Here is a 27,750-nt window from a genome sequence, read left to right on the forward strand (position 1 = left end):
CTACATAAGTAAACAATAACTATTCTCTGATATTTGTATATATGGTAACTATGGAAAATAACATGAACCATTCTGTGGGAGGCAGTCTAGCTCAATGGACTACACATGTGTTTAAGAGCCAGCTACCTCTAGGCTCAAAGCCTGGCCATGCTCCTGTCAGTGGCCCAAGTAACTGGTAAATCTCTTAATTTCAGATTTCTTACCACAAACTGATTGACCAACATCCATCAGTATGAATGGGTATTTAATTTAGTTCCACACTAGTTACATGTGCCTCTTTCCCTACCATGCTTAATTGACCAATCAAGACAAAATGTGAGTTATGAAGTATGGGATTTCCTGTTAGCAATGTGTTGGAGGGCCTGAATTTTTTTGGTTTCGGAAAAATAAAGTAGCCTGAAAGAAGAATAGATCCAACAGTAATAAATTCAAATTCCATTCAAATTCCTTTCTTCCCGTGAATTTTCCTTTTGGCACATTTCTTCTCTTAATGAAATAATTTCTTAGTTCTCACTTCCTTAATTCTCTCCTGCCCCCAACCCTCAAGTGTGGTGAAATTATATATCCATAGTGAATAATCCAAAGGACTTTCACACCTACTCTGATCCTGTTGAATAGTTTTCTCTTCTTGATTGACTCCCACCCTTTCTTCCCCCCTCAACCAAATCCCATGTTTTGGTTTTAACGTGCTTTTCATGTGTAAGTATTAGATTGCCATACCTCTGTGCCCCTAGTGTCAGAACAGTGCTGGACACATTGAAAAGCATTCAGTGAGTATTTTGAGCAACCGAGAGGATGATGAGGTTGAATGCGGGCATGAGACATCATTAAATCTAGACCGAGTGTTCCTGGCTGCACATGCAGCCCTTCATTAGGGCTGTCCTCAGTGAGCACCTGCTGCTTTACTCTGGACAGGAGGCTTTGACTGTGGGCTTCAGCCTAAGATTGAAGTTTTTAGATGCCTTCTATTTTACGATATTGACAGCTATGCATTTGTACTTGGTGAACAGGAGGAGGTCCTGCTCTGCAAGCTGGAAAATCCTCCACCAAGTCCTTTCTATTACTGAACATTGCAAGTCACTCAGCACCATAATAGTAGTGCAATTTTCTCCTGAAGAAAATCATGGGACACTGGAAGCATTACTAATTTGCCCAGTTGCTCAGTGATTTAAATTAAAGACTCTAAAAGCATTTTACCTATTTTTATAATTCTCTAAAATGCTTTGGAGTTATTTTTGCTTAAAAAAACCCAAGAAAATAGAATCACCAAGAGGAAAAATGACTCGTTTCAGATTCAAGAGGGAGACACATTATGTGAAATAATTAATGTATTAGAACTGAGAAATGGTAAACTGGGTTTGTGGGGTGTGTGTGTGTGTGTGTGTGAAAGATTTGTGGGTTGGGGGAGAAGGAGAGAGGGAAGAATCACCAGAGGTGAAGAAGGAGAGACACAGATGCACAAAGAACAAAATTGAGAGCAAAAGAAAACAGGTCTCTCTCTCTCGCTCTCTCTTTTTTTTTTTTTTTTTTTTTTTTTAATTGCAGGTTCCCCACCTTTCCCTCACCTTTTATATGGAACAGACCAATAGTTGAACTGGCAGCAGCCTGACGAATGGTGGGCAGCATATCACAGGAGTGAGGAGCCAGGAGCCCAAGGAGTGAACCGATTCTGAAGTTCTCTGGGGCCTGCAGGAGGGACACCCATGTGATGGGGTAGACAGAGGATATCTGAGGACATTTGCAACACTCGATCTTCAGTCTCTCATTTTTTTCTGCAGGTTCTTCAAGATGAATCAAATCTTGAATTTTCCTCTAAAAAGGCCTGATTCTTTAAGGGCTATGGAAAAATAAGCAAGCAAGCTCCCAACGACAGCCAAAGAGTCTAATTCTAGTGTGCTTGCCACACTCTGGAGTTAGGAGCCCCACTCAGGAGGTTCCTCTCGAGAACACTTCATTCTGGGACCCCAGACCCATCCAGGCAGGGGTGTTGGATCCCACAGGCTTAAGAGATCTCTTTGTTCATAAAGATGAAATCTATTTATTCTGGGGGATTCCTTACCTCGATATCATGTGTTAGCACTTTTGCAGTGATCTGGAAGGCTCTTTCTCTTTCCCACTCTTTTGGTGAAACGAGCCACATTCGGAGCAGCTATTGGTCAAAGAATAAATGGCCTTGCCTTAGTATTCTTCATATTAATTTCGTCTCATTCTGTCTCCCACTTTCTCTCTTTCTCTACTTTCTTGTCTCCCTCCATATTCTGTAGCATGATGCTCAGGTACCACCCTCTCCCCCAACAGCTTCTAAACAGACTGGCCCTGTGTATTGTAATGGGTGGGTCAGGATGGATGCTGTCCTGGGAAGAAGACGAGTTGGGTTTGGAGTGACATATGAAAGGGCAAATGAGGGCGTGTTGTTGGGATCACTGTGAGCCACAGCCATACTCACGTTGAACATTTCTTGGCAGTCCTCTGCATCCACGTTATCCCACATCATGGTCTTCAGCAGTTTTCCTAGAGCATCCATGGATCGTTCATAGAGAAACTGAAATCAAAGGTGAGCCTCAGGCTGAGGCAAGGGAGTTAAGTCCCCCTACAGCTAGTTTTTCTACTCGGGCCTCACTGACACTTACATTAATGTGTTCCTTGTCCTTGTCTGTCTCACCCTCATTTTTGAGGTCTTCCAGAGGTGGCAGGGGCAGCAGCCTCCGAATGTTCTCCTCAAGAATATTGAGATTATCATTTAGTGAGAGCTGAGGTTTCAGTTTACTGAAACGAGAATCACGTGAAGGGATAGAGACTGCGATTACAAATAAAACATGCTCAGTAGAGTTCCCAAGAACGGCCAACCAAACACGAACATGTGCTAAGTATGGGACATTTTCTGAAACGTTAAGGTAAGGAGGGAGGTGGTTACAGGAGCAGGAAGAGTGTGGGGACATAGAGTCAGATTGCACTGAGGAGCATGGGCAGTGTGCCTCAGTTCTAATTTATTAGAGCAGTGCGCAAATGACAACTCACTTTGCAGTATTTATCACACTTATTAAATGAACTGTTATCACATTAGCTGCTTGTTTTCTCTGTCTCTCTGTGTGTGGGGAGGGGGGAGGGAGGGAGGGATAGAGAAACCTCCCAGGTAGTTTCTGAATTTGGGGCAGTGAGTTTCATCAATTTTGTGTCTTCTCTTATTCTACGTGATGCTACATTTACTATAGTTTTGAGTGCATATGTGAAAAAAATGAGATGGAAACTTCTTTCCTCCTTCCCTTTCCTACTTTCTCTCTTTCATACTCAGTCCAGGTTTCCTTACTGCTGGCAAGGGCCCAGGTGCTTCAGTCATTATTTGTGACCTCTCAGGGTATGCATTAGTAGGGAGCTAGCATAGGAAGCTGAAGTGGAGCCAAGACTCAAACCCAAGTACTTTAATAGAAGATGAGGTGTCCCAAGCAGCATCTTAAACACAGAGCCAAATGCCCAACCAGGATGGCCACTATAAAAAAGTGTAATTCAGAAAATCTCAAGTGCTGATGAAGATGTGGAGAAATTTGAGTACTTGTGCATGGTTGGTGGGATATAAAATGATGCCACTGCAATAGAAAACAACTCAGTGTTTCCTAAAAAAATTAAATAGAATTACTGTATGATACAATAATCCCACTTTTCAGTATATACTTGAAAGAATTGAAAGCAGGGTCTTGAAAAGTTATTTGTGCATGCATGTTCATGGCAATATTATTCATTTTAGCTAAAAGCTGGAAGCTAGCCAAGCATTCATTGGTATGGAAAACAAAATGTGGTGGATGCATACAATGGAATATTATTCAGCCTTACAAAGGAAGAAAACAGGCTATAACATAGAAGAGACTTGAGGACATTATACTGAGTGAAATAAGTCATCACAAACATACAAATACTGTGTTTTGCATTTTTTGTATTTTGATTTTTACCTATATGAGGAACCTGGAGTAGACAAACCCACAGTGCCAGAAAATAGAATGATGGTTCCCAGGGGCCGGGGGAGGAGAGGATGGGGAACTGTGTTCAATGAGCATGCAGTTTGTTTTGCAAGGTGAAGAATTCTGGAGATTGGTTGCATAACATTGTGGATGTACTTAACTCTCCCAAACTGGACATTTAAAGATGACCAAGATGATGAATTTTGTGTTGTGTATTTTATAACAAAATGGACAAAACATGCGAAAATGATATTCACAAGGAAATTATAACTTGGAAATACTTAACATGAGGTGAGAAAAGACAAGATGAAAAGTCATATTCAGATTAGGATCTGAGCTCTGTGATAAAAATAGAGGAGGTGTGTTTGACAATACAGAGATCATGGGTAATTATTAAATTTATTAAATTTATTAATATTTATTAAATTTATTTAAATTATTAAATTTATTTCTATAGTTTCCAATTTTTAACAGTAAATTTCCATTTCTTTTACTGCAGGATGGAAAATATGATTTTAAAACTTGCTTCTAATTGGTTTCTTCTTCAGGTTTGTTACTGCTAACCAACTAGCATATGATTGACACTTTCCTAATTTGTTCATCTGAAGATTAAAATTTGCCTATAGGTCAAGATCTAGGAAGAGAAATTTCATTTTGCACAGAATTGTCAGTCCTTTTACATCAATAAATCTGATTCTGGTGAGTAGTTTTTAGTCCCCTTCAGTCATTAAATGGTCAATCCTTTAATTCTTTGACTCTGGGAGAAGAAAAAAAAACCCCATATTTAAAAGCTCTCTTAGTGAACTGTATTTGTTTTTGGGAGAATGTACTGTAGTATACACTGATAGATGTCAGTTGATCAGAAAGACTCATGGGGAGGAAATATTTTCTCAAGGAGAACAACAAAAATTTTCTACCTTAAGTATCTGATGGCGATTAAGGCTTTCCATCGAATAGGGCTCGCTAGGGAATCCAAGGGCTCATCCCTAATGAAGTCCTGCAGCACAGACAAGGAAGTGACATGTTTCAGAAAGGCTGTGTGGAGTTCCCAGATGCAGCAGTCAGAAATATGGCAGAGATCTAACACGTGGCACTGGTGAGTTTTATCCATTTTTCAGTAGACAGCTCTTCACTGTTGAAATATCCATGGCCTTTCTCTTTTCATCTGTGTAACTCACCAGCATGCGACCAATTAGCAGCTCCTTGTAGGAAAACTGGAACCGCTGGTCCTCAGCATCTTGGACAGCAATGCCGATCTCAGTGATGCTTCTTGTGAAACTCATTTGCAGATCCATATCCTAAAGCGAAAGGAGTCACAGTGCAAACCAAGGTCTCAGGTACCATACCTGTGTCCACAAACACGTGGTTAGGGTTGAAACACGTGCCAAGACAGAAGTAAGAACCATTGCTCTTTTTGCCATCTCTACCACAGCCTATGATCGAAGTTGCAGAGAAGTTGAGAAACAAAATCATTCTCTCCCTGCACCACTCACTACAGATTGACATTTTTCTAGAGCAATAGATTCCAAACTTTTTGTCTCAAATAGTCTTCAGTTTCACCCAGTACTTATATGTACAACTGCTTTTTTTTTTTTTTTTGACAGGCAGAGTGGACAGTGAGAGAGAGAGAGACAGACAGAAAGGTCTTCCTTTGCCGTTGGTTCACCCTCCAATGGCCACCGTGGCCTGTGCGCTGCAGCCGGTGCACCGCGCTGATCTGATGGCAGGAACCAGGTACTTATCCTGGTCTCCCATGGGGTGCAGGGCCCAAGCACTTGGGCCATCCTCCACTGCACTCCCTGGCCATAGCAGAGAGCTGGCCTGGAAGAGGGGCAACTGGGACAGACTCCGGCGCCCCAACCGGGACTAGAACCTGGTGTGCTGGCGCCGAAAGGCAGAGGAATTAGCCTAGTGAGCCGTGGCACCGGCCTACAACTGCTTTTAATAGACAACTGAAATAATAGTCTAATAATACTGTTGCTATATACAATGTGCTCTTCTGTTTTGCCTTTTATTTTATTTAATGAAAATCATTTTGAGGGTTGCCACCTATTAAATTGATTGTATAATCCTGTTGTGGGTTGTAGCGCACAGTTTGAAAAACTGTAAACCTCTGAATTTATAGCTCACCTTCTAAACCACCTGGAACCAGAATATAATCCTTTGTTCTGTCCTAGATTAGGCTCTTGGATCCTGCTTCAGAACTGGATTAATGAGTTACATATTGTAATCCTTTCCACTAGAATCAAATCATCAGAACATCTGTTCTTGGCATACTTTAAGGGAGCAAGCATGATCTATGTATTTATCCTCTGTTTATCTATCTATCTGCCTATCTATCATCCTCATCATTTTTACCCCTCATACCTTGTTCATCACAGACACGCCGAGAACCTAAAAAATTGAAGATAAAAGCAAATACTCAGTAAGCAGCAGTCAGATATTTCCAGCCCCAAATGACCCACCCGTCAAGCTGAGAGACAACAATGAGACTCTAACAGGCACTCAGATATGAGATGCTGGTGTGGCACGCAGCAGTTGACCTGTGCTGCAGTGCTGGCTGCTCTCCTCCATTATTAAAGTGAGGCCTTGTACACTGCCAAATTCTTTTCCCCAGATACATCACAAGTAAGCTGAAGAAAGCAGGATAAAGACTGCAAGCCTTTGATTTTTCAGGCTTCTGAACCAATTTAAAGAGGCTCTAACAGACTTTGGTAAAGAAAAAGGGCCAAGGCTCTTGGGGCAAAGAGTAGTGAAAAATCATAAAGTTGAAAATCTTGGGGCAGCCAACTCTACATCTGAGAGTACAGTGGGTTCTGCTATAACACTGGTGTTGGAAATGCAAATTTATTCCCATGAAATAGATATATTAGCGAATTTTTAGCATGTTCTAGTTTCATGCATGCTTATGTGCAGTTTTTTTAACTTTTATTTAATGAATATAAATTTCCAAAGTACAGCTTATGGATTACAATGGCTTCCCCCCCATATCGTCTCTCCCACCCGCATCCCTCCCCTTTCCCACTCCCTCTCCCCTTCCATTCACATGAGGATTCATTTTCGATTCTCTTTATATACAGAAGATCAGTTTAGCATACATTAAGTAAAGATTTCAACAGTTTGCTCCCACACAGAAACATAAAGTGAAAAATAATAGATGATTTTTTAAATGATGATGAAATCAGATCAGACCTATTGTCATGTTTAATTCCAGTGAGATTCAAGTTGGGAATTGATAATTTCTTCTTCTTCTTCTTCTTCTTTTTTTTTTTTTTTTTTTACAGAAGATCAGTTTAGTATACATTAAGTAAAGATTTCAACAGTTTGCACCCCCATAGAAACACAAAGTGAAATATACTGTTTGAGTACTCATTATAGCATTAAGTCTCAATGTACAGCACATTAAGGACAGAGATCCTACATGAGGAGTAAGTGCACAGTGACTCCTGTTGTTGACTTTACAAATTGACACTCCTGTTTATGGCATCAGTAATCTCCCTATGCTCCAGTCATGAGTTTCCAAGGCTATGGAAGCCTTTTGAGTTCACCGACTCTTATCTTGTTTAGACACGGTCATAGTCAAAGTGGAGGTTCTCTCCTCCCTTCAGAGAAAGGTACCTCCTTCTTTGAAGACCTGTTCCTTCCACTGGGATCTCACTCACAGAGATCTTTCATTTAGGGTTTTTTTTTTTTTTTTTTTTTTTTTTTTTGCCAGAGTGTCTTGGCTTTCCATGCCTGAAATACTCTCATGGGCTTTTCAGCCAGATTGGAATGCCTCTAGGGCTGATTCTGAGGCCAGAGTGCTGTTTAGGACATCCACCATTCTATGAGTCTGCTGAGTATCTCACTTCCCATGTTGTATCACTCTCCCCTTTATTTATTCTATCAGTTAGTATTAGCAGGTACTAGACTTGTTTATGTGCTTCCTTTGACTCTTAGTCCTTTCATTATGATCAATTGTGAACTGAAATTGATCACTTGGACTGGTGAGATGGCATTGGTACATGCCACCTTGATGGGATTAAATTGGAGTCCCCTGGTGTGTTTCTAACTCTACCATTTGGGGCAAGTCAGCTTGAGCATGTCCCAAATTGTACATCTCTTCCCTCTCTTATTCCTACTCTTATGTTTAACAGGGAATGTGCAGTTTTATATGTAAGAAGAAATGTGTACAGTCGAACTGAGCCATGGAGGAACAATCAGATTGTGCATACATACATGCATCCGACATGTCTTACAAGCTACTTACCCCCATTGTGTGTTATGAGTCACTTCCATCTAAGTCTGGCATAATAGCTGAACATTGGACTTCAGATAATCTTGCTTCCCTTCACTGTTCCATAACTCATAACTTTCACAACTGAATTCATATGTTTCAAGGTAAAGTGTCATATTTTTTGGCAGAATTACTTTTATTGCTTTGAAATTAGGTTCCTATCTTTTCCCTTTTAGTGTCACTTAATAGAGTTTATTAGGTATGGTACTCCAACTCTGTTTTCCTTATAAGCCATATGTTTTTCCCTGTATTGACTGATGCATATGTTCTGTTATAGGAGATTTGACCTGGTAGCCAACAACCTTCTGAACTCTATCAACTCTATCAGAGTTGGCTGTGTTCCTCTTTTATTTTTGTGATAGTTTTCCTCAATGATCAACTAACAATTAATGTACCATAAACAGATTTTATTATGTTTTCAATTCCCAACATTGCTTATCAGATTTGAGATCAGCTCCTAAAGAATATGTTCAAAGTGCAGATTCAGTGACCATCCCAAAGGCTGTGATTCATTAGATGTCTCTACTTTTAAAAAAATATTTATTACTTGAGAAGCAGAAATGGAAAAAAGAGAAAGGAAGAAAGGGAGAGAGGGAGAGAGGGAAAGGGAAACAGGACAAGAATGAGCTCCAATCCACAGGGAGCTGGGAACTCAGTTCAAGTCCTGTGTGTGGCAGTCACCTAACTACCTGATCCCTCACCACTTCTTGCCAGGGTCTGCATTAGCAGGGAGCTGGAGTCAGGAGCTGAAGCTGGGTATTGATCCCAAGTTTTCTGATGCCTGATGTGGGATGTGGGCATCTTAACTGGAGTCTTTTATTTATTTATTTTTTTATTTTTTGACAGGCAGAGTGGACAGTGAGAGAGAGAGACAGAGAGAAAGGTCTTCCTTTTGCCGTTGGTTCACCCTCCAATGGCTGCCGCGGCCGGCGTGCTGACTGCTAGGCTAAATGCTTACCTTGGTGTATCTCTTTTTAACAGACGCTTCAGGCAAGTCTCATGGAACTAAGGTGTGTATGATTTTAGGAGCTTCTTTTCTTTATCACTTACACATAGGAAATAATGTCAAGAGCATGTAGAGAGCATATATATGGTTTGCAGAGATACAGAAGAGTAGATAAAAGCATCTTAGGTACACTCTCTATATTAGGGTGCTGACAATCCAATGGGAGAAGCTCCACACACCTACCTATAAATAAGAACTATCCATAAATCTGCTGAGCATGCATGTTTCCAAACTCCTTCCAAGACCTACAGAATCAGTCTCCCCAGAAAATGACTCTCAGAAGTCACATTTTATGTGTGATCCTGGGGTTGATTCTTAAGTAGTCAGGTTGGTACTATTCAGAAAACAATGTGCTGAGCCTCTGTAAGGTTGAGAGACCCAGCCTGGAAATCGAGGGAGCCCTGCGATGGGCCTTACCTGAGAGCACTGGCCATAAAGAAACAAGACTTGGGACACAATATCTTGTTCAAGCCTCACGAGGAGTTCCTTCTTGGGAGCATGGAGGGCCACGGCTCCATAGATTACCATGACGTCAGTCTTGGTGAGGCTCTTTTTCCCAGAAAAAATGCCCTGAAGAACAGGAAAAGAAGATACAAAATATGTAACTGTGCACTAATCTTGTAGGCTACTGAAGGGGTTCAGAAACAGGGCTGGGATGAATAAAGTTAGTCTAAAAGCAACACATTCTTGTCCAAATGTGAACAGCTTATTGGTCCTTAGGAGATATTTTTGAGGGATTTTTGATATGCAGTCATTCTAACCTTGCTTCCATCGGGGAAGCAGAGTATGTGCAAAGGAAGCTGTTCTGGAAGCCTGAGCGGCTGGTAGGGAGACAAAACTGGGCACACACAGAGCTCATTATGAACTTCTCCATCAGCATGAATGACAGGCAAGACGGAGCAGACTTGTTCTATAGCTGATCTTCCTGCAGGGGCTACACTTGTACAGTTCTGACCTGGAATAGGACCCGGAGGCAGGAGTAAGTACGATAAGGAGAAAAGATATTCACTGAAGTGATCAGTGGCATCTGCCCTTGCGACAAACAAGGTCTTTGGAAGGGATTATTGTTTTTACCTTACATCGATTCATGAAAAACTTTTCCTGATCTTGGAATGTTTTAAGAACTTTCAAAACAATATTCAAGTGGTTCTCGGCACAGTATCCTAATATAGATGCTGTTCCCTAAAATCAGAGAGGCACGAGTTTTCAGTTTAGTCATTCATTCATTCAATAAATGTTTATTGAGTATCATTATGTCCAGGCGCCCTTCTGGGTGCTGGCAATACAATATTTGGCAGAATGCACCACCCTCCCCTCCTTAAGCAGCGTATAACTTGGGGAAGCAGCAGGGAGGCAGCAGGGAAATGAAACAAGCAAACTCATAAATCTGTAAATGTGTAACTAGTACGCCAGATGGTGATATGTGCTACAGATAAGGTCAGGAAAATGTGAACTGGGCAGGGTTGGGGGAAGTTTGCAATTTAAAGATTTATTTATTTGAAAGACAAGGTTGAAGTTGAGAGGAAGAGAGAGAGAGAGAGAGAGAGAGAGAGAGAGAGAATCTTCTGTCTACTGGTTCACTCCCCAAATGGCCACAATGGCCAGGGCTGGGCTGAGCTGAAACCAGGAGCCTGGAACACCATCCAGATCTCCCACGTGGGTGGCAGTGGGAAAGCACTCTGGCAAGCCTCTGCTGCTTTCCCAGCTACTTTAGCAGGGAACTGGATGGGAAGTGGAGCAACCAGGACTTGAATTGGCACACAAATAGATGGTGTATGGTGGAAGCAAGATTTGAATCCAGCTCATCCACGGCTGGAGTTGGAGCTCTCACATTACTCTAGTGAGAGCCCTGTTTAGGAGGTCAGAGACAGTTACACTCAGCTAGATTAAGACAGTCAGGTGTGCCACTTTACTCATCTGAGATCATTTGCTTAGAGATATGAGGGAATGGGGTGATACATTCAAGAAATCTGTGACAACGTGGCATGCATGCTTCAGGAGGTTTTTGAAACTATTTAAGGTTTTTGAGCTGTAGGCACACAGGGCAAGTGACGTTGAGGGGTCTCTTCAACTTGTTAGTCTAGAGGACGTTAGTTAAGTTTTAGGAATTTGGATAATACCATGTACATTATTAGTAATCATTTTGTTAATTGATTCAGAAAAGTACTAACGCATATGTTTAGCTAAACTGATCTAGCAGAATGTGAGAAGTAGCTATTAATAAACATATTGCTATAGTCTGAGTTTATATCGGAAACTTAATCCCAAATTTCATGTATTGGAAACTTAATTCCAGTATGCATATATGAGTGTTACTTGGAGGTGTGTACTTGAGGAGTGAGCAGGTTCTGAGGGCTGAGCTCTCATGAGTGGGTTAGTACATTCACAGAGCTTTTTCATGAAACTGAACTCTCTCTGGCTTGCTTGCTCCATCTCACTGTGTTGGAACTCATCAGGAAGGTCCTCACCAGAGGCTGAACAGATGCAGGGCCATACTCATGGGCTTTCCATCCTCCAGAACCCTAAGTCAAATAAGCCTCTTTTCTTTTTCAAAACGCAAAACAAAAACAAAACAACAAAAACCACCTGCAGTTAACTAAAGGAGGCATGGGCTTCATAATTAGTCTTTCAGCTTGTGAAACCTCAGACCTTGAATGAGAGCCTTGTTGTAAACTTACATGGTTTCCTACCCTAGCAGGACTAAAAGGGCAACTAATCTGGGGGAAATGTTGCTAGAAGCAATGTCAAGATAAAGAACAACACTGACAGGGAGAAAAATAAATAGTATTAATATCAGAGCAGTAAAGTCTTGTGTGTGTGGCTTTAATGTGTGAGAAAAGCCCCCATGGGGCTGGCGCTATGGCGTAGCTTAAGATTCCACCTGTGGCGCCGACATCCTGTATGGTTGCCGGTTCATGTCCCAACTGCTCTACTTCTGATCCAGCTTCCTGCTATGGCCTGGGAAAGCAGTAGAAGATGGCCAAGTCCTTGGACCCCTGTACCCACGTGGGAGACCCGGAAGAAGCTCCTGGCTCCTGGCTTCGGATCGGGACAGCTGAACCAGCAGATAGAAGATCTCTCTTTCCCTCTCTGTGTCTGTAATTCTGCCTCTCAAATAAATAAATTTTTTTTTTTAAAAAGAAAAAACCCTAAACGTGTCAGAATTTCTGAACAACAACAAAAAAGTAACACTACACACTACAACATTTTTACTGGTGGTCCTTATTAGCCTGGAGATTTTTTATTTGTTTTAAAAACTATACATCCTATCCTTCCTCCAGTTACACAGGCCCTCCAGCCTAGCTTAGGGGAGGGAATTGGGAAAGGCACTTTGCAAAACCTCTTCCATTTATCTTCTCTCTAGATTAAAAACCAGTTTTCTCTAAGGTTTCTTTTAGCTTGTAAATTCCATGATTTTGGTGTTCATGATCATACTTTAAATTTGAAAGGCCAGATCAAAATATATCAAAGATACTCATTTGAAATAAGCAGGAATAGAATTCATTTTGCAATACTTTCACAAGATTGGTTTAAAAATGGAATGGTGATAGTTAAACATGGAAGGCTGATTTTTTTTCTGAAGAATTCTGTTGGGCTACACTGAATGTATTCATGGATAATTATGGTTCTGTCAGACTTCTTCATAAGGGCTGTCAGAGGTTTTATGGACGGGATTCATTGTCCTCATCACATGGGGAAATTGAGGGAAAGGGTTCTCACCTGTCTCGGATCACCCAGTTGGGTGGGAGCAATCAGAAACTCTTTAATCTGCGAGCCCACAAAGTCTGTATTTTGGCAGGAGGCTAAAGTGGTTCCTAAGGCTTTCCAAAGAAATTTCTGGAAAACAAACACCAGGATTTTGAAGGTTGGAAATGAAAAGTGGAGAGTTAAAATAGTCATCTGGAGGAAGAAATGGGGATGATGTAGCAATTGCTTAAAAACCAGGTACCTCGAGCCGGATTCCCTCCTGAAAATGTTTCCTTCTGGTTCTATGCTCCACCTGTGCCCTTCCTCTGCGCTTCTCTATCCCTCTGCCCTACCATTGTAATTCCTTTTCCTCTCTATCATAATTTTTATTATCTTCTTTGCCTCTATGCTCAGAATTTGAATTTTTGGCAGCAGAACATTTCATTGACTATTACACAGTTCCTGGTAGCTAATAAGTGCTTAGCAAATGCTCATTGAATAAACACACTCATGAAATAGGTTATTTTGAAGATGGTTTTGATTTGTTTTCTAAGACTCAAATAACTTATGGCCAGAGGAGATCAGATTGGTACCTCTGTCTAGAATCTCCATCTTGTCACATGCACGAGAGAAAACTGTTTGATTGGTGGACCACTTCCAGGACTCTGCATGTCTGAAGGATGGCTCATTGTTGACCACAGGAGAAAAATGCAACAGGAGGAAAGGCAATACAAGTAGAAACAGATGTGGTTTAATGAGTACATTCAGGGGAGGGTGTGCAGACCAGTCTGACCTGGCATAGGTGGGAGGTAAGGCACAAAAACAAGGGGGAGACATGGCTGTTTTCTCAGCTACTGGAGTGCAGAAGACTGGATCAGGGTGAGAATCTGATGGGGTAGGTTTGCACAAACTTTACTCTTAGTTGCCTAAGATAAAGGTCCCTGTGGTAAGGGAATTATATTGAGGAAAACTGTGTACAACACAGAAATACATATTAATTAGGTGCAGAACTGCTAACTTAACACTACCTTGGAGGAAATGACTGGCAAAAGTTTTGTACTACAGAAAAAAAACCCTGATGTTATGAAGGGGAAAACATGACCTAGAAGAAAAGTGCTAATCTCAGGGCCTCCGAGTTTTGCTGATGTATCCTTTCTCTCAGTGTATAAAACATTCCTGCTTTGGGATTTGCCATAGATTCTCAGAAATCAAGAACCCAGTCGTGTGGTGGAAAATGTGTTAGAGTGCACAGTCACATGATTTGATCCTACCTTTATGCCCCCTCCTTACTATGATGTACTGCAGCTCCGTCCATCAACAAAGGAGCTGTTTTTCCCACCCTTGATTCTGGGCTGACTTTGTGAAGTGCTTTGGCTGACATGGTCTGGCAAAAGTGGTAATGCCAGATCTGAACCTGTGTCTCAATAGACATTGTGTATTTTGTTGCTCCCACCAAGACAGAAGCCTCAGCTAGCCTGCTGGAAAATGAGAGCCCACAAGGAATAGCAATCAGCTGTTCTAGTTAAGACTATTATAGACCAATTAATCTCTAGTATACCCCATGAACCCAGCAGAGATGAGAATGATAGGGTGTAACAGAAGCTGTTAGTTAAAGTTTAGGCAACCTGGAATTCTTCTACCCCTGCAATGTAACCCTACCTCTTTAACTGTTAATCATTATTTGCAGGATGCACCTGTTGCAACCAGACCAGCACACATGATAGGACTCAACTCCGTTTGCATATCTGATTGTGGTACCACCCCCTTGATTATGAAAAGAGATAGTGGGGGAGAGCTCGTTTTTCTACCACGGGAGACCCTCAGATGCACCACTGTGTGATGTGCTCTTCCACTGTGGACCAGTTTCGGACAGACCTGCTCTCCCATCCTTGGGCAGACCTTCCTAATCACAGGTACCATTTTTGGTTTTCCTTTACTCTCTAGATTATGGGTAATTCTATGGCCCACTCACATTGGGCATTTCTCAATGTGGAACAGGTGAATTCACATTTACTCCCTTACTAACAAATAGTATTTTTCTTTAATTTTTAAATTTATATGAGGTGAACAAATTTCATGTATCTCATATATACAGGTTTAGGAGCATAGTGATACTTCCCACCCTACCCTCTCTCCACCTTCCTTTCTTAGTCTTTTAATTTTTACAATGACATACTTTGAGTTAATTTTTTTTGACAGGCAGATTTAGATAGTGAGAGAGAGAGACAGAGAGAAAGGTCTTCCTTCCGTTGTTGGTTCACCCCCCAAATGGCTGCTATGGCTGGCGCGCTGTGGCCAACGCACTGCACCTATCCGGCAGTTGTTTTTTTTTTTTTTTTTTTTGACAGGCAGAGTGGACAGTGAGAGAGAGACAGAGAGAAAGGTCTTCCTTTGCCGTTGGTTCACTCTCCAATGGCTGCCGTGGCCGGCACGCTGCGGCCAGCGCATCGCGCTGATCCAAAGCCAGGAGCCAGGTGCTTCCTCCTGGTCTCCCAGGTGGGTGCAGGGCCCAAGCACTTGGGCCATCCTCCACTGCCTTCCCGGGCCACAGCAGAGAGCTGGATTGGAAGAGGAGCAACCAGGACAGAACTGGTGCCCCAACCGGGACTAGAACCTGGGGTACCGGCGCCGCAGGCGGAGGATTAGCCTGTTGAGCCACGGCACTGGACAATTAATTTTATAATTATAACTGCCTAGTATTTCTATCTGTGTGGGAGACAAAAATCTGAATTAAAAAAAATGACTATTTTCATTGCCCACATCAAGAAGACTTTCCAACTGACCCCAACCCGAAATATCAGCCTACAAATTTTTCAGCAAATAGGTGGCTGTTTTAAGTAATTAGAGGTAATTTCTATACAGAAAAAGTTAATTAGTACATTACTACATTGTTTACTCTTGTCCAATGCAAGGATTGAGAGGCATCCAGGGAGCTCATTGCTTAAACTGCTCTGCCTACCCATGCTACCCTTAACTTGAAGCACATCTGTGGACCTGGAAGCTGTTAGTTGAGTGGTATGATGCAAGGTTCATGATACCTAGAACATGAGCGACTGCACACCGAAAGCTTTCTATGCTGTGCCTTTGAGCTACGTAGTCCAATTTGGAGAATGGCTACCCTAGAACAAATTAGGGAGTTAATCAGTGAGGGGAGAGTTGAAGGTTGACTACAAATAATTTATGGTAGAAACAATATTGAGCTGCTTCTGCAGCTCCTGGTGCCGCTTGTGTGCTCATTCCATGAAGACCTGGTACCCCTTTTGTGAAGTGGCAGCTGGAGAGACTCTGGTGCTCGCTATGGCCCACAAAAAGCTCTAGGAAGGAGTCAAGATTGAGAACAACATTCATATTAATTTGAAGGTGGCAGGGCAGGTTGGTTCCATGGTGCAGCTTAAGAGGCATACACCACTTAGTAAATAAACCAATGAAAGCCTATTGTGAACAACAGGGTTTGTCAATGAGGCAGATTGGATTCCGATTTGACGGGCAGCCAATCAATGAATCAGACACCTCACAGTGAAATGGAGGCCGAAGATACAACTGATGTGTTCCAGCAGCAGACGGGCACTGCTTTACCCCAGAACTCCGTCCTTAAGGACCAAGAACATATTCTCAACTAGAAAGCTGCAGCTGGCTTCCATCACATCCTGACAACTACAGTGTAGTTTTCTCTATTCTTTCATTTCCCCCTCCCCATTCCTTTATTGTATATAAAGTGACTGGTGTATGTGCACAAGCATATTGGATTTTTTTTTAAATAAATGGCCAATGGTATGTTTTAATTGACATCAAGTGTGAATGGAATGGGGGAAAAATGTGAAAATATCCCCTTTCTCCATTAGTGGCATGCTCATTCAGCTCCTATCTTTATATTCCAGTAACTTCTTTTGCTCCCATTGTTTTAACAAAAAAATAAAATATAAAAATCCTTGCATACCTTGTTTGGAGAATTTTAATGTTTTTCATTAATCATTGTAAAACCAAGGACAATTTTTTAACTTTTTTTGTACATAGCTGTTATATGTAGGGCAATCTGCCTTTAAGTAAGGGTAAATTACTCTTTTTTTTGTTTTGACAGGCAGAGTGGACAGTGAGAGAGAGAGACAGAGAGAAAGGTCTTCCTTTGCCGTTGGTTCACCCTCCAATGGCTGCCATGGCCGGCGCACTGTGGCTGGCCCACTGCGCCTATCTGAAGGCAGGAGCCAGGTACTTATCCTGGTCTCCCATGGGGTGCAGGGCCCAAGCACTTGGGCCATCCTCCACTGCATTCCCTGGCCACAGCAGAGAGCTGGCCTGGAAGAGGGGCAACCGGAACAGACTCCGGCGCCCCGACCGGGCCTGGAACCCGGTGTGCTGGCGCCGCAAGGCGGAGGATTAGCCAAGTGAGCTGCGGCACTGGCCTGTAAATTACTCTTAAAAAAATGAATCCTAGATAGTTTTCCCTTCAAGTCAGGTGTCTGTTTATATAAACTTGTTAAAAAATATTGAAACTGATAAGACTTAGGAAATATTTTTCCAGAAAAATAAATTAATGATATTAACATATGGATAATGATCAAAACTAATTTTTTTTTCATTTTCAATTATCTTTATATACAAAAGATCGATTTAGTATATATTAAGATTTCATCAGTTTGCACCCACACAGAAACACAAAGTGTAAAATACTGTTTCAGTACTAGTTATAGCATTACTTCACATTGGACAACACACTAAGGACAGATCCCACATGAGAAGTAAGTACACAGTGACTCCTGTTGTTGACTTAACAATTTGACACTCTTGTTTATGGCATCAGTAATCTGCCTAGGCTCTAGTCATGAGTTGCCAAGGCTATGGAACCCTTTTGAGTTCGCCGACTTTGATCTTATTCCAACAGGGTCATAGTCAAAGTGGAGGTTCTCTCCTCCCTTCAGAGAAAGGTACCTCCTTCTTTGATGACCCTGTTCTTTCTACTGGGATCTCACTTGCAGAGAGTTTTCATTTAGGTCTTCTTTTTTTTTTTCCCCAGGGTGTCTTGGCTTTCCATGCCTAAAATACTCTCATGGGCTCTTCAGCCATATCCGAATGCCTTAAGGGCTGATTCCAAGGCCAGAGTGCTATTTAGGACATCTGCCATTATATGAGTCTGCTGTGTATCCTGCTTCCCATGATGGATCGTTCTCTCCCTTTTTGATTCTATCATTTAGTAGTAGCAGACACTAGTCTTGTTTGTGTGATCCCTTTGACTCTTGGGTTTATGCCTTGTGCTAGGCATTTCACTACAAATTTTTTTTTTATTTACTTATTTGAGAGGCAGAGTTAGAGTTACAGACAGAGGGAGAGACAGAGAGGTCTTTGATCTGCTCCACTGATTCATTTCCCAAATGGCCACAAAAGCTAGAACTGGGCTGATCTGAAGCTAGGAGCCAGGAGCTTCTTCGAGTCTCCCACATGGGTACAGGGGCCATCTTCTGCTTTTCCAGGGCGTTAGCAGGGGGCTGGGTCAGAAATAAAGCAGCCAGGACTTGAACTGGCACTCACATGGGATGCTGTCGCTGCAGGCGGAGTCTTAACCTTCTATGCCACAGTGCCAGCCCTGGCTTGGACTTTTTACATTTTAATTCATTGAACTCTTAAAACACTAAAACCCTCAGAGGTAGGTATTCTTCACGTTTTAAAGAGTAGTGTATGGGGCCAGGGCTGTGGTGGAACAGCTGAAGCCACCACCTGGGGCGCTGACTTCCTTTGTGGGCTCTGGTTTGTGTCCTGGCTGTTCCACATGCAATCCAACTCGCTGCTAATGCACCTGGGAAAGCAGTGGAAGGTGGCTGAGTCCTTGGGTTCCTGCCACCCACATGGAAGACCCTGAAGAAGCTCTCCGTCCTGGCTTTGGATCAACCAAGCTCCAGCCATCGCAGCCATTTGGGGAGTGAATCAGTGGATGGAAGATCTATTCTTTTTTTTTCTTTCCTTTCTTTCTTTCCTTCGTTCTAACTCTTTCCTTCGTTCTCTAATTCTTCTCTGTCTGTGTCTCTGTCTCTTCCTAACTCTCTAACTCTCTCTCTAACTCTCTAACTCTCTCTCTCTAACTCTCTCTCTCCAACTCTCTCCAACTCTAACTCTAACTCTCTCTAACTCTCTCTAACTCTCTCTAACTCTAACTCTCTCTAACTCTCTCTAACTCTCTCTCTCACTCTCTCTCACTCTCTCTCACTCTCTCTCACTCTCACTCTCTCTCACTCTCTCTCACTCTCTCTCACTCTCTCTCTCACTCTCTCACTCTCTCTCTCTCACTCTCTCTCTCTCTCACTCTCTCACTCTCTCTCTCTCTCACTCTCTCACTCTCTCACTCTCTCACTCTCTCACTCTCTCTCACTCTCTCTCACACTCTCTCTCACTCTCTCACTCTCTCACTCTCACTCTCTCACTCTCTCTCACTCTCTCACTCTTTCACTCTCACACTCTCACACACACACTCTCTCTCACACTCTCACACACTCTCTCTCTCTGTCACTCTCTCACTCTCTGTCACTCTGTCTCTACCTGTCTCTCTACCTCTCTGTCTCTACCTGTCTCTCTCTCTCTCTACCTCTCTCTCTCTCTGACTCTTTCTCTCTCTCTGACTCTCTCTCTCTCTCTGACTCTCTCTACCTCTCTGACTCTCTCTCTCTCACTCTTTCTCACTCTCTAACAACTCTAACTATGCCTTTCAACCAAATAAATAAATCTTAAGAGATTAGTGTATTGATGATTCAGAGAGGCTAAATAATTTACCAAAGGTTACGTTAGGAGAAAGCAAAAGAAATTGGATTCAAATCCCATTTGGGATAGATGGCTACAAGGTAGTGGGATAATAGAGAGCCTGGGAGGAGGCAGAGGAATGGGAGAACTGGCTTTTGTGCATTCTTTTCGCACTAAGCCTTTGTTCAATTGCAGTGGGTTGTTTCTGCAGTATTGCAAGCTTGGCTGACTGGGAAACGACATCAGTGGACACTAAAGCAGGGCTATGGCAGAGACTGCTGTCTGCCTCTCAGTGTCCCTTTTATCCTCCTCCTCTAGAGCATAAACCCTGTCTTCCTTGAACATAGATATGGCCATACGAGTACATTCTGGCTAAATGCAAAGTTGTACAATATTTCATGAAGTGGCCTTGAAAGGAGGTAACCCTCTTTTCTGACTTTGCCTCCCTCCTTTTGGTTTATCTATAGACAAGATGGAGCTTGAGCAGATGCTGTGGGTCACAAGGTGGAAGCTGAGGCCCCCGCTTAGCTGAAAAACCAACCTTCTCAATGGAGGTGTTGCTGTAACTGCCCATTTGCTGGTTGAAGTCCTGACTCAGTTGAATGGTCCAGGCTGTGTCATTGATGTTCCACAAAGATTCTTTGAGCAGCTGTTGTAGAAGTGGAGGGCAGGCATGAGTGTGACACTTTAATGTCTTTATTGGTACTTTTTTGTTGGCATATTTTTTAAACAGTTAAATATGCATTAAATGGGTCCATTCCCTTCTCTGTAAAGTAACTAATTACTCTGGAACTTTCCCTTTCAGTTTATATTAAGTCATTTTCCGATATGTTCTAAATTTTCACTAGGAGTAAGATGTATAGAATGTGCGGAAATAACTTTGTGTAAGTGCCTTCCTCTATTTTACTCTTAAGTAAAAGTTGAGAGATTGAAAAATGAATCCAATATGAAACTTAGTTTTCAAGTTTTGATAGATTTAGAAAAATGCTGCTTACCAATGTTTTTTTTTTTTTTTGATTTATATTAGAAAAACAGGATGGAGTTTTGGAATACAGAACTAAATATCTCAAAGAACCAATTAGAAGTACAGGAATATTGCTGCAAATTTCAACTCTAGTAACTAAAGATTCTTGGTTTCACCAATGTTTTGAACCAGATTCATAATCAATTCCCTGAACCCATATCCGTCTCCATTGAACAATAGATTAAAAAAAAAGGTGGTCTTTTTGGATGACAAAATCATAGCAATTTTTAAAATACATTATTTCTCCTATACATTATCTATTTTAAACTTAGAAAAATCACTAATTGCCAAAGACAATGAAAGAATTTGAATTCATTTTCTTAATAGGAGCTCACTTGATGGTCCTTTAAAGAAAAATAGCTTGTAACTTGAAGGGAGGATGTGTGCAGATGGTTTCAGAAAACAACTAGACATATACTCAAGATTGTATGAGGAAAATAAATTGTTCTCAAAGCTTCCTTCTAGAGAAGAAAAATAGCTACTTTGAAATAGTAGCTAGGGCAGGCATTTAGCCTAGTGTTAAGGCGCCAGTTAAGATACCCATGTCCCGTATCAGAGTTCCTACGTTTGGTACCTGGCTCCAGCTCCTGACTCCAATCTCTTGCTGATGTGGATATAAAGAGGTAGCAAGTGATGGCTCAAGTAATCGAGTTTCTACCATCCATCCAGGAGCGAGACTAAGTTCCCAGAGCCTGGCTCTGGCCAGGCCCAGCCCTGGCTATTGCAGGTAGTGAGGAGTAAACCAGTGGATGGGAGATTTTTTTTCCTTCTCTTTTTCTTTTGAACACATTTTCTAAAAATCTAAAATTGTAGCAAGGGAAAATAAGGTAGGAATTTGGGAGAGAGGGAGATGGAGTTTTTAAAAAAAGGCAAATAATGAATATGGGAGGAGAGGTAGATCTTAGAATTGAGGACCAATAGACCAGTCATTTTCAGATGTTAAATTGGGTAAGAATCACTCTTTGAGCTTTAAAAAGATGACAATCCTCAGAAATCCTGATTATGGAAGGGGTGGTGATAGGAGGTACAGGAAGTGCTGGTGGGAGTCATTGAAAATGGACACTTTTGGCCATAGATACTTGCTATGTGGATAGCTTATTAACTGAACCTGCCATAGTAAAAGCTCCTTAGGCACAGCCTCCTTGGCCTTCTGTAGACCGCTGAAATTGAAGTCTCTGAAGCTGTTGTCTAACACCTGACTGCAACTGGTCTTTTCTAGGGTTTGCCATTGCATATGGAAAACATGTTATAAGTTAGATAAGACATTCTAGAAAAAGGATGCAGTGTGTCCTTTGGTTTTCAGAAATTGTGGAAAAGACAGAAAGACGGGAGGAAATAAAGTTGCATTTAGATGCATAGAAGTGGAATGTACATTAACCTATGTTTCTTGATGTGAAAGGCCAAAGAATGGTTGCAAGCAGAAGAAAAACTTAGAGGATTTAAGAAAAATAGGAGTAAGTGAAAATTTCAATTATTTTAAACTTAATTGAAGATTAAAGATTTTTCAAATTATAGTGATTTTTCTAAAAGATTAATTTGAAAGGAGGACTTACGGGGGGCATAGATACATAGTTAGATAGGAGAGAGAGGGGGAGAGATTCACCTTCCATTCGTTGGTTCACTCACCAAATGGCCACAACAGCCAGGGCTGGGCCAGGCCAAAACCAGAAGCCTGGAACTTCATCCATGTCTTCCACATGGGTGGCAAGGGCTCAAGCACTTGAGCCATTTACTGGTACTTTCCCAAGTGAATTAGCAAGAAGCTAGATCAGAATTGAAGCATCTGGGGCTGGAACTGGTGCTAATATGGGATGTTGGCATCACAAACAGCAGCCTAACTCACTGTGTCACCATACTGGCACCATCAAACTTTGGCGATTTAAAGAGTAATCATTTCTGTATTTACTATTCCTCAGAATCTAGTTCTCTTTTGCTCAAATGAGTAACCTCAGCTAACTATGACCCCATAATCAGTGATTAATAGGGAGGCCGCCATTACCTGAAGCAGCATGGTTTCCCACAGCACGATACTAGCATTCTTTCCTAGAAATAAAAATTAGTTTGATAACTACAGATAAATCAAGACTCAAATTCTCTATTGCTGGGTCCCCAGTGGATGCTGGAGTTCCATTTCAGGCATTCTCCCTGCTCAAAATGGTTACTGGAGGTGAAATTTTCTATATGGAGAAATTGAGTGCTAAATCAATAAAAATAAAAATAAAAATCTAGGGCTTTTACTAATTTCAACATTGAATACTAAAATGATCACTAAAATATGTCTCCCATGAATGAGGAATAACTTTGTAGAGTAATACCAAATGAGAATTTTCCAAAATACAGGAAGACCAGAGCAAACGTGAAAATTCCTGCTACAAGTGTTTCCTGCCAGGTCTTCTCATAGGATGAGTTTTGGTATAGGAAAAGAACACAAGGAATCCAGAAAGAAAACAAAGCTGTCTGTTGTACCTATCTTTTGTTTTTTAATTGCCTGATGTCTTTAAAGAGAAATGGTGCACCATTCCTTCATGTCCTTGCCTCCTTGGACAAAGAGCTGACCCTACTTCATACCTTCCAGAGGCTGCAGGAGCTCAGGGAAGCGTGTTTTCCATAGATCTACCAATTTTGGGTGGATTATCTCAGGCATTATCTTCAAAAGTCCTATTGCGCCAGCCCCACATAATTTCCCTAAGCTGGCAAGTATGGATATTACCTGTATGACAGAAAACAAAACAGTCACCAATTCCAGGCATTTGAAAGACCAACTACCCTTTTCTGTACTGTTATGGATGCCTTTGATTTCTATATTGGATAATTTTTAAGCAGGTAATCACTGTCCCCACTTTAAAACAAAGTTGAGACTTAGATATCCCTTCCTCTTATTTTCTTTTTCTGAGGATAAATGTGAAAATAAATGTAGAAATGATCAACCAAAAACAAATAGAACCAGCACTTAGATATATGTATCTATTAACTAAATCAGGGCATGGGAAAATCATGTTAGGATAATTTGTATGCATTATGGTCACAGGGAGAGAAAGGAAATCTGTTCCACAGACGTGGAATTGTTTGGTAGTCCTGGAGAGATTCTGTCTATGCTTATTTTTAAAACCATAAAGTTTAATAAGTGAATCGAAGATAGTCTTGACAACAATCATTAGTGTCATTAACACAATAGAATATTAATTATTCCACTTAAGTGTTTGTTTTGGTTTGGAACTGAATTATCCTTATCAGCTTACATTTATTTCATCTCGGTTTTTTGTAACGTACTCACCAGAAGCCTGGCCAGGAGCTGCTGTGGTGTAGGAAGTTTAACTAGAAAGAGAAAACAAGGTTCATCATCACTGTTGAATAGAAGAAAAAAAAACACCTCAGCTTGGGATTGGGTGTTAAGATCAAAGCATTGTAGCCTTCTGGGAAATGAGTCTCTCATAACAGAAGCGTTTTACTTCCTTAATGAATAAGGAATGTACAAACCAGTTCCTGTAGAGATGACAAGTGCTGTGGACTCCTTGACATTTTGCTTCTTTCTTTCCTCTGCCATAATCAGAATTCTGATGATGTTAAATAGGTGCTCCAGAGTTCCTGTGTATTCCATAGGTACCATGAAAGTCAGGATTCGTGGCCATAACACCTGTGGACATCAAGAGGAAAATGCAAAAACTGCTTATTCTCATCTCTTTGGTCCTCACTGCATGTTTCCCTCTGGTTCAGAATCTTGCCTCTCATCTGCTATCATTTTGCAGCTCAGACCAAGTGAAAATGAAATCATTCAATAAAATCTCTGCTTAGTGCATTCATTTTCCAGTGCCAGGTGTAGAGTGCCTTGGTCAGTGTTTCTCCCAGGTGTTGCTGGGCAATTCTTTGTTATGAGACACTATTCCAGATGCTGTGGAATGTGTATAGGTCCTGGGCCCTGCTCACCAAGTGCCTGTGTTCCTCATGTCAATGTGACAACCAGAATGGTTCTACATAATTCCCCTTATCCCACGTTTAGAGTGGGACTGCCCCACTTGAGAAAGATTGGCAGAGGACAGCATGTGGGCTGCTGCCGTTCTTGGAGCTTCAGGCATTGCTCTTCCATTCTAGAGGTCTGAAACATGTCTAAATTTCTTTATTGAGTATATCTCATGACCTTTGGAGAATGCACTTGTCCAAATAGAAACCTTGGTTCTACTTGGATTCTTCCTTTCTTTCTTTGCTTTTTTTTCTTATAAAGATTGATTTATTTATCTGAACGAGTTAGGGAGACAAAGATCTTCCAACCACTGGTTCACTCCCAGATGGCCACATCAGCACATGTATCACATGTATTATGATTGGATAATGTAATTGAGATCACTATGTCATGCTGAAGCCAGGATCCAGGAGTTTCCTCCAGCTCTCCCACGTAGGTAGCAGGGGCCCAAGCACTTGGGCCATCCCTCTGCTGCTTTCCCAGGCCATTAACAAGGAGCTGGGTCAGTAGTGGAGCAGCCAGGATAGGATCTGGGCCCCTATTGTATACCGGCATTGCAGGTGGCGCTTTTGCCTACTATGCCACAATGTTGGCGCCTCTTGGCTCTTTCTTGACATCTGTGTTTAATCACCAAGCCCCCCACCCCATCCTTATTTCATAGTAAGATTAATTCCTATGATTGTGATGCTGCTCCAGGTCCTAGGAGTTGATTGGATCACGTGTATGTTGTCTCTGCTCTTAGTTGACCCACACATCAATTCAATGAGTTCCTGTCGTGATTTTCAATGTTGAGCACTTAAAATTTTCATCGGTTCCTCAACCACAGGACAACAGTTTGGTGTTTCAGGCCCTTTAGAGACTGACCTTAGACAATTGCTTGATGGCTTACTTCTGGATCAAAGGTTTTTAAAAAGTGAAACAGCCTTTCCTTTTATTTGAAAGGTGAATGTGATGGTAGTAGTGGTGGAGGTGGGAAGGAATCTTCCAGCTGCTGGTTCACTCCCCAAATGCATGGGATAGCTGAGGCCAGGAGCCTGTAACTCAATCCTGATCTCCTACATGGGTGGTGGGGACACGTGAGACATCATCTTCTGCCTCCCCTGCCATCAGGAAGCTAGATAGGAAGCAGAGTAGCTGGAACTCAAACCAAACTCCAATGTGGGATGTAGTCTTTCCAAGCAGTATTTTTTTTAAAGGTCTGGTACCTAGCATTTTTCTTTTTTAAATTTACTTGTTTTTGGGGCTGGCACTGTGGTGCATAGGTTATTCCTCTGCCTGCAGCACTGGCATCTCATATAGGCACCAGTTTTAGTCTCGGCTGCTCCTCTTCCCATATAGCTCTCTGCTATGGCCTGGGAAAGCAGTAGAAGATGGCCCAAGCACTTGGGCTCCTGCACTGGCATGGGAGACCTGGAAGAAGCTCCTGGCTTCAGCTTGGTGCAGCTCCATTAGTTGCAGCCATCTGGGGAGTGAACCAGCAGATGGAAGACTTGTTCTTCTTTCTCTCCTTCTCTGTGTCTGTAACTCTACCTCTGAAATAAAATTTTTTTAAAAATTTACTTATTTTTGAGGTAGATTCAGAGAGAGAGGTCTTCCATCCCCTGGTTCACTTCCCAAATGCCTGCAACAACCAGAGTTGGGCCCATTTGAAGCCAGGAGCTCCCTTCAGGTGTCCCACACCACTGCAGGGGCCCAAGCACTTGGGCCATCCTCCCCTGCCCTCCCAGGCCTTAGCAGAGAGCTGGATTGGAAGAGCAGCAGCCGGGACATGAACCGGTGCCCATATGGGATGCTGGTGCTGCAGGTGGAAGCTTAGCCTAACAGTTCACAGTGCGTCTTATCTGCCACCATCCCCCAACCTCCAAGCCAGCATCTTAACTGCTGTGCAAAACTCCATCCCCATTGCTCCAATCAGAATATCTTAAACTATAGTATAACTCAGAAATACCGGAACTTGTTTTATTGTGCACTCATGGGCTCCATGTCCAGACATGTTGATCTGGTAGAACTTGCATATGGTCCTGAAATCTACCTTTCAAGTAAATAACCTTGATAAGTCAACCACATACTATCCTAGATGGAGCCTCTGACCAAAGAGTGCTCTGCTCATTGTCTCCTGGCTGTGCCTTGTATTTCTGGCAGCTAAATGCTTTCTCAGCCTATTTTGGCTAAGGAAAATGGAGAAAATGCAGATGAATTAGATTACCAGGGAGGCCTGAGAATAGGTGACACCTTCCCAGAGAAAGAGGTAAAGTTTGGACTTCACTGTGGTAAAATTACCACTGAGTGCTTAACAGTATTTCTGGATACTGTAGGGGAGGAGAGAAATAATATATGAAATTTATTATAAATGTTACATACTATGACGATAGCCGGCGCCGCGGCTCACTAGGCTAATCCTCTGCCTAGCGGCGCCGGCACACCGGGTTCTAGTCCCGGTCAGGGCGCCGGATTCTGTCCCGGTTGCCCCTCTTCCAGGCCAGCCCTCTGCTGTGGCCAGGGAGTGCAGTGGAGGATGGCCCAGGTGCTTGGGCCCTGCACCCCATGGGAGACCAGGAAAAGCACCTGGCTCCTGGCTCCTGCCATCGGATCAGCGCGGTGCGCCGGCCGCGGTGGCCATTGGAGGGTGAACCAATGGCAAAGGAAGACCTTTCTCTCTGTCTCTCTCTCTCACTGTCCACTCTGCCTGTAAAAAAAAAAAAAAAAAAAAAAAAACAAAACAAAAAAAACAAAACAAAAACATACTATGACGATACGTCATTTTCATTACTTCAACATTTGTTTTGAGGAACTACTGCGTGCTAGGTACTCAGCATCATTGCACACGTCCTCTAGTTAGAGCATAAACAAGCTGATTTGTGGAATACAAACTAATTTTTACTGCTAAATGGTAGCATTCTGAAGATCAAAGTAGCAGGAAGTGCGGACAAAAGACCCCTTACCTGAGGCATTCCAATGACCAGTGGGTCCAGAGTCTTTAAGACCTCAAGGCTTGTGTCTCGGACCAATTTCTCCCCTGTGTCATCCTCTTGGAAGTTACTTTTCACTGGTTTCTCCTTTAAGAAAGATGAGATAGGTGACTTGTTATTAATGCCTAAGGCTGTCCTCTAACCTTACATGGGG

The 27,750-nt window shown here is 42.1% G+C and overlaps 1 protein-coding gene and 2 long non-coding RNA genes across 11 annotated transcripts in view; 2 read left to right on the top strand and 1 right to left on the bottom strand.

Annotated features, from left to right (window-relative positions):
* Positions 1 to 27,750, bottom strand: part of MROH2B (maestro heat like repeat family member 2B) — an 82,676-nt gene that overhangs the window by 30,462 nt on the left and 24,464 nt on the right. Inside the window, exons 13-28 of the mRNA XM_089313160.1 lie at positions 27,570 to 27,683; positions 24,147 to 24,303; positions 23,944 to 23,984; positions 23,238 to 23,379; positions 22,669 to 22,712; positions 20,187 to 20,294; positions 12,956 to 13,072; positions 10,310 to 10,417; positions 9,653 to 9,805; positions 6,321 to 6,347; positions 5,132 to 5,251; positions 4,871 to 4,950; positions 2,631 to 2,766; positions 2,447 to 2,542; positions 2,060 to 2,149; positions 1,566 to 1,686 (exon numbers count right to left, since the gene is read on the bottom strand). Of these exons, the coding sequence (XP_089169286.1) occupies positions 1,566 to 1,686; positions 2,060 to 2,149; positions 2,447 to 2,542; positions 2,631 to 2,766; positions 4,871 to 4,950; positions 5,132 to 5,251; positions 6,321 to 6,347; positions 9,653 to 9,805; positions 10,310 to 10,417; positions 12,956 to 13,072; positions 20,187 to 20,294; positions 22,669 to 22,712; positions 23,238 to 23,379; positions 23,944 to 23,984; positions 24,147 to 24,303; positions 27,570 to 27,683 (1,654 nt within the window). The remainder of the gene's footprint in view (positions 1 to 1,565; positions 1,687 to 2,059; positions 2,150 to 2,446; positions 2,543 to 2,630; positions 2,767 to 4,870; positions 4,951 to 5,131; positions 5,252 to 6,320; positions 6,348 to 9,652; positions 9,806 to 10,309; positions 10,418 to 12,955; positions 13,073 to 20,186; positions 20,295 to 22,668; positions 22,713 to 23,237; positions 23,380 to 23,943; positions 23,985 to 24,146; positions 24,304 to 27,569; positions 27,684 to 27,750) is intronic.
* Positions 413 to 12,365, top strand: LOC149122366 (uncharacterized). The gene is made up of 7 exons (XR_016220740.1): positions 413 to 2,554; positions 2,685 to 2,894; positions 3,743 to 4,244; positions 4,502 to 4,652; positions 8,090 to 8,333; positions 9,076 to 9,239; positions 12,180 to 12,365. It is a non-coding gene; the product is annotated as an uncharacterized LOC149122366 (long non-coding RNA).
* Positions 12,988 to 27,750, top strand: part of LOC149122367 (uncharacterized) — a 205,609-nt gene continuing 190,846 nt past the window's right edge. For 2 of the 9 annotated variants that reach the window (XR_016220738.1, XR_016220737.1), the window contains exons 1-2: positions 12,988 to 13,180; positions 14,610 to 14,835. This is a non-coding gene — a long non-coding RNA (uncharacterized LOC149122367). Of the gene's footprint in view, positions 13,181 to 13,656; positions 13,818 to 14,609; positions 14,836 to 16,370; positions 16,695 to 27,750 lie in introns of those variants that run through there. The other 7 variants (XR_016220735.1, XR_016220733.1, XR_016220731.1 and 4 more) reach the window with 6 other exon arrangements.

The sequence above is a fragment of the Oryctolagus cuniculus genome, chromosome 14 (assembly GCF_051225735.1).
Source record: "Oryctolagus cuniculus isolate XC-2025 breed Fujian yellow rabbit chromosome 14, ASM5122573v1, whole genome shotgun sequence".
In the NCBI taxonomy this organism is placed as follows: Eukaryota; Metazoa; Chordata; class Mammalia; order Lagomorpha; family Leporidae; genus Oryctolagus; species Oryctolagus cuniculus.